The sequence below is a fragment of the Juglans regia genome, chromosome 12 (genome assembly GCF_001411555.2).
Source record: "Juglans regia cultivar Chandler chromosome 12, Walnut 2.0, whole genome shotgun sequence".
NCBI lineage: Eukaryota > Viridiplantae > Streptophyta > Magnoliopsida > Fagales > Juglandaceae > Juglans > Juglans regia.
The window spans coordinates 591,574-598,275 of NC_049912.1; the positions used below are offsets into that span (position 1 = coordinate 591,574).

At 38.0% G+C, this 6,702-nt stretch overlaps 1 protein-coding gene across 1 annotated transcript; it reads left to right on the forward strand.

Annotated features, from left to right (window-relative positions):
• The first annotated feature begins 328 nt into the window (after nucleotides 1-328).
• On the forward strand, nucleotides 329-5,961 carry LOC108988547. The gene is made up of 3 exons (XM_018961838.1): nucleotides 329-797; nucleotides 889-1,295; nucleotides 5,938-5,961. Exons 1-3 carry the CDS (start codon nucleotides 329-331, stop codon nucleotides 5,959-5,961), a joined length of 900 nt encoding a protein of 299 aa, XP_018817383.1.
• Nucleotides 5,962-6,702: the final 741 nt, after the last annotated feature.

The window sequence follows — 6,702 nt, forward strand, 5'->3', positions numbered from 1 at the left end:
AAAACTTTCCGAAGCTTAATTCTTTTAGTCAAATCTGTTGTTTCGTTTCACGATCATTTTTCTGTGAGCTGGATATTGAGCGGTGAGAACTCTGGGTGTAATTGTGTATTGTAGTTACCCTCGAAAATCCAATTTATAATTGAAAGAATTTTAATGTTTAATGATAAAAATAAAGTTGGATTACTGTATTTTGGTGTTATTTATAATTTGGGTTTTGATCCCCTTATGTGACCAATTTAATTAAAGCCACCAGGCAATGTCGACTTTCTTCACTGAAATTACTATTCAATAAAGGCAATGGAACTTAGGATTTGGATTCTAAAATAGGATGTGGAATGATGGTGATTTAGATTTCATAGGGTTTTCTGTTGCTGCGGACATTTTAGCTTTGGTGATAGTGAGGGGTTTGGAAATCAGAATGCCAGCACATCAGCATTCTTCTCAAATAGACACCTTAAAGCTAAAGACTGAGATTGAAAGGAGCCTAGGTCGCCAAAAGGTAGAGGAGTATTTCGATCTTCTCAAAAGATTTTTAAGCCTTAAGATTAGCAAATCCAACTTTGATAAACTCTGCATTAGCAAAATTGGAAGAGAAAATGTTAGTCTTCATAATCATCTCATCAGATCAATCATAAGCAATGCATGCCTCTCACAAATCCCCCCATCAAAAGACCACAAGGTAGAAGGTTCTCTTAGTGTTAAAGTGGCAAATGGGTATCAAGGAAGTGGCATTCAATCACTATGCAGGGATATTCCACAATCCCCACAAAAGGGCAAGACCCCAAGTATCCGTGATCGTAAGTTTAGGAACCATCTGAGTCCTCTTTGGGCCTTACGGGAAAAACCATAGTGTTGCTTGTGAAGAATCTTTAATCCCCAAATTTCAAGAAAAACATAGTACTATAGAGATGCTTTCTTTTGGTAGTAGACCACCCGGCTCGGTAGAAGATGGGAAAGAGGTTCATCAGGCATTAGGAAGCCCAAACATTTATAGTAGGAGCCCTGTTAGGGCTCCTTTTGGCATCCCCTTGAAGACCAAAGGAATGAGGAAAGTGTTATGGGGTGGATCAATGACGGCAATTTTTACAAGGACTTGTCAGAACTGGGGTGAGCTACCTGATACTAGTTCTTTAAGGAAGAGATTGGAGCAGAAGTGGGAGATGGTGGGTGTGAAGATCTCGGTGGATTGTGCCAACTTATTGAACAATGGCCTTGATGTATATCTCAAGAGACTGATAAAGCCTTGTTTATCTCAAGAGATTGATAAAGCCTTGTTTGGATCTTGTTGGTTCAAGGTTTGCACACAAACACATAGATCAAAGATATAGTTGTGCCATACCTGGTTTGATGGGTATATTGCCTGAAAGATATGCACAGAAAAAAAGTCAGCCCATTTTTGCAACAATGTCAAACTTTCAAGTTACAATGGAGTTGAATCCCCTAATACTTGGAGCGGATTGGCCAATAGAACTTGAGAAGGTTTGCTTGTGTACATCAGAAGACTAACTAGAAATGATCCACAGATTTTGGTACAACAATACTTTTGGGGTTAAATTATTTATCCTTGTACAATTCTAAAATCTACTTTTAACAATGATCTTGACTTTGCATTTTTATAAGCAATACTTTGGTACATTGGTAAAAGTAATTAGAAGTTTTAGATGAGGGTGATTAGGGTTTTTCTTTTTCTTTTATAAGCAATAATAGTTCTTTTTTTTTTTTTAGAATCAATCATGCTTTCAAAACTCTCATTTTTCTCATACTTTGATTTGTATTACAGATTACTATTTATAGCTATTACATATAACAACCTTGATTCTTTCACCACCTAGACAATGATAGGTGTCCTTTTAAATAGTACAATCTGTTATGGTATATATTCTGGAATGTTACAGATTATTCTTCTGTGTTGGCTTGTTTGTGCTGTGCATTTCCAATGCAGTGATATGTGCTGCTACAACTGAGTGAGTGGTAGTGATGTGTGCTGCTGCAACAGAGTGAGGTGCCATAATACCCTCCTGCGATTCAAGTGACACAGAAGCAAGTGTGAGGCTTGATCGTAACTGAAGAAACCGAGCAGTGGATAGTGGTTTGGTCAAGATATCAACGAGTTGATCTTTGTTGGATATAAATGAGACCTGGAGGGTCTTAGCCGCAACCCAATCATGAATAAAATGATAGTCTAGCTCCACATGTTTGGTGTGAGTTTGAAGTACAGAATTGACAGATAAATACGTTGCTCCTAAGTTATCACACCACAATGTAGAAGAGTCAGTAAGAAAAGTGCGAAATTCTTTTAACACAAATTGGAACCAAAGAACCTCACAGGCCATATTGGCCACTAACTTATACTTAGCTTCGGTGGATGATCGAGCAATACTAGCTTGTTTCTTAGATCCCTAGGAAATAAGATGAGATCCAAAATACACACGAAAGCCCCCAGTGGACTTACGGTCATCAGGGCGTCTTGCCTAATCAGGATTGTAGAAAGCAATAATTTTGAAGGAGGAAGAAGGAGAAAAAAAATAAACCTAAGTGTTGAGTATTTTGAAGGTATCGGAGAATTTGCTTGACACCTTGCCAATGGAAATTTCTAGGACAATGCATGTACTGACAAACCTTATTTACAACAAAAGATATGTCGGGTGGAGTGAAAGCTAAATATTAAAGACTACCTATTACACTTTGGTATAGTTGGGGGTCCTCAAAAGTGGGTCCATCAAGGGTTGAGAGTTTCACTGAGGTGGACATACGGGTTGAAATATGTTTACAAGTATGCATATTGGTGTGAAACAAAAGGTTAGCAATATATTTGGACTGGGAAAGGAACAGACCAAAAGACACCCGATTAACTTCAACCCCTAGAAAATAGTGCAACAGACCCATGTCTGTAACTGGAAAATGAATACTCAATTAAGCTATAAAATCCAAGATAAGAATAAAGCTAGAACTAGTGACAATTATGTCATCAACATATATTAATATGTAAATGCAATCAGATTGAGTATGCAATATAAACAAGGAATTATCAAAACAGGATGCATGAAAACCTAAAGCAAGTAATTTCTTAGTAAGCTTCACAAACCAGGCGCGAGGGGCTTGTTTCAATCCATAGATGGATTTTTTTAACTTACATACATGATTCGGATGACCAGGATTAATGAACCCAGGAGGTTGTCGGATGAAAACAGCTTCCTCAAGGTCCCCATAAAAGAACTCGTTCTACATATTGAGTTGATGAAGAGGCCAATTGGACGTGACTGCAAGAGAAATAAAAAGACAGATTGTTATAGGTTTGACCACAGGGCTAAAGGTTTTGGAGAAATCTATCCCGGGCTGCTGATGGTAACCCTTGGATACAAGTCATGCTTTACGGCGTTCCAAAGTCCCATAAGCTCGCCTCTTGGTCTTTAAGACCCATTTGGAACCCAACACATTAAGATTAGAAGTAGAAGGAACCAGATCGCAGGACTGGTTTTGAAGCAGGGCCTGAAATTCAATTTGCATACCAGACCGCCACTTTGGGTATTTCGAAGCTTCAGAAAAAAATGAGGGTTCTTCAGGAGTGATGGAAGTAGAAGAGAATGGAGATGAGGTAGTGGCAGTCAAAGACATAGAGGCTCACGATAGAGGCTAGAGGATAGTGTTGTCTGTGAATTGTTTGGGGCAGTGAATATGAGCACGGGAACAAGTGATCATAGGGTGGGGGGTGGCAGTTGTGTAGATTGAGGGAAAAGAGGAGGCTGCTGTGTGATGGGAGAGGAGGTGAAATCAGAATGAGTGATAGGGTTTGGGGAGGAAGACGAGTTGGCAGAAGAAGAATGGGAGTTAAGGTTCTGAGTTGAGGAAGAATCACTTAAGGACCAAGGTGGACTGTGGGCCAACAATAAATCACGAGGAGGAGATGGGCCTGTGGGCTGAGGTGAAGATATGGCAGGTTCCAAGTGTGAAGATATGGATTCGATGTGAGGGATGAAATATTTGACTGTGGGCCTTGGATCCAAAGTGATTGGGTTGGGCTGTTTTGCAAACGAGAACACAGTTAAAAACCACATCCCTTGAAATATATGTATGGCCCGAAGGGAGATGGGCCTGTGGACTGAGGTGAAGATATGGGAGGGTCCAAGTGTGAAGATATGGCTTCGATGTGAGGGATGGAAGATTTTACTGTGGGCCCTGGATTCGAAGTGATTGGGTTGAGTTGTTTTGCGAAAGGGAAGACAGTTAAAAACTACATCCCTTGAAATATACATTTTTGGAAAAAACATTACGATCATAGCGAAGAAATGCAATCATGAGAGAAGATACATTGGACTTGGATTGCATTGGGAAAAATCATATATATTTGTGTGGGCAGGATTCAGATTGCCATCAATAAAATTGTGGGAGCGAGAATAGAGCCATCAACATATCCATGATATAGTTTTCAAGAAAGTAACTATTTTTGCTTTCCAGGGCAAAAAATTGTCAATAGTGAGTTTGATATTATTGAATTGTGTGGAGGAGGTGATGATGGAGGGGGTGATAGGTGGGGTCGGAGTTTTTTCTGGAGATGACATGAGTATGTAAGAGGATGCTAGTCTTGGGTTCTGGATACCATGCTAAATAAATAAATACTTGAAGATGAGGATAAGGTGTTTGAGAAAAGGTTTAAGAAGGCTCTGGTTTTTCCAAAATCAATCATGCTTTCAAAACTCTCATTTTTCTCATACTTTGATTTGTATTACAACTTACTATGCATAGCTATTGCATATAACAACCTTGATTCTTTCACCACTTATACAATGACAACTGCCCTTCTAAATAGTACAATTTGTTATGGTATATATTCTGGAATGATACAAATTATTCTTCTGTGTTGGCTTGGTTGTGCTGTGCATATCCAATGTAGTGTTGTGTGCTGCTGCAACCGAGTGAGTGGTAGTGTTGTGTTCTGCTGCAACAGAGTGAGGTGCCTTAATACTTAGGAATGGGTACGTTGAGTTCCTCCCTCTCTTTGTTGGTAGAGTGATGATTAGATGATGAACCTAAGAACGAAAAGAGAAGCCACTTTTAGGAAAGCGCAAGTGCCAATATGTGGAATGAGCCATTTATGAACCATCTAAACAAATTTTTTTTCTGTTACTTTCCATGCCAAATGAAATTTAAAATACTTCTCTTAAGTTGATTTTACAGAAAATGTGATTATACCCTGAAAATTCAAATATTTGTGTTTACAGTATGCACATTAGTCTAATCATCTTTGATGCAAATTTGAATGAAACATTTTCTAAAATCTAGCAATCTTGCTTCACTATACAATTTTCAATTTATACAAAACTTAGACATACCGATAGTAGAAAGTATTTATTACAAGATACATCTAGAAGGAACATTACTGCACATCCTCCATATGAGATTGTTGATAGGACAAAATGTGACTGCTATGAAAGTGCCACAAGGTGTTGTATTAGAGAAATTTTGCTCATGATTTGGAATCCATTTGTGTCTCTTGTCTATTTTTTATTGACAGGGTGATGATTTGAACGTGATCCCAGGGACCAAAGGGAAGAAATGAATTTATTTTGGTAATCTTCCGAGCTAAGTGCACTTCACATGTATTTTTAAGCAAATTTCCCTGTTAAAGTAAATCATGAGGCCCAGGTTATAACTTTAGGTTGACAAACAAATTTGGGTGAACCCTCACAAGGCTTAGAAGTGGATTTGAACCACTGACACGAGGAATTTTATTGCCAATTAACTTTTCCTTCACTTTGTCTCTATTTATGTTTCACTCCCTATGTTTACGTTAGGATTAACAGTGCAAAGGAAAATAGGCTTAGAGTTATAATGTCAAATCTGGTAAGTCTAACTCTAGGATTGATTTGGAGAGTGTTCTCAATCATAAGCTTTGCGTTGCATTTGTCTTGATCTGACTATTTGTTGTTGTCTTTGCAGGAAACAGAGAGGGACTTTTGGTGATGCAAAGATGAACACATCCTAATTAGCATGGTTTGTAAAGTAAGTTGTGTTGTGCTATACTGTACAGGTGCTGATACAACCAAACCTTTATTATTTATCTACATTTAAAGCTCATTCACCTAAAAGGCTTCTCTATATTGCATGAAGTGTTGGTTTTATTTTTCCAGATCCTCTTGGAAGCTTTTCATGTAGACCATTTATGTAACACTCTAAAGTCGATAATCCTTCTCTTATGAAGGGGTAAGGTAGTGTCACAGTCCATGAACGAAGTACATGGGCCATGGGCCAGTTTAATTTCATTAACAACTTCCTTTATTTTGATTCTGCATGTTATTTGAACTATAAGATAACTAGTGGGCTGCCCTTAGTTTTATTTTCTTTGTATGCTTTTAGTTTTGTTCGCCTGGGCCAATGTAGGGGGCATCTTGTTTATGTACATGAAGTCAAGAGATTTAGTGTTCATCATCAAGAAACTTGAATGAAAATTTTCTTTTCCTTTTTCTTATAATCTTCTGTCTCTTTTCTCTGAAGGTGCTCCCCTTGAAGTGAGCAATTTTAGTGTATTTTATTTTGAGTAGTTTGAGGTGTGTTACAAATTAGTATAAGAGAGACACTAATCTCTATGCTTAAAAAAAATGCAATAAATTCTTGCATTGGTTCAGAAGATTATGGAGCTCGTTTTTCAAACTCATCAAAGCTATCAAGTTCTCGAGTAGCATTTGAATAAAATGCACAAAATAT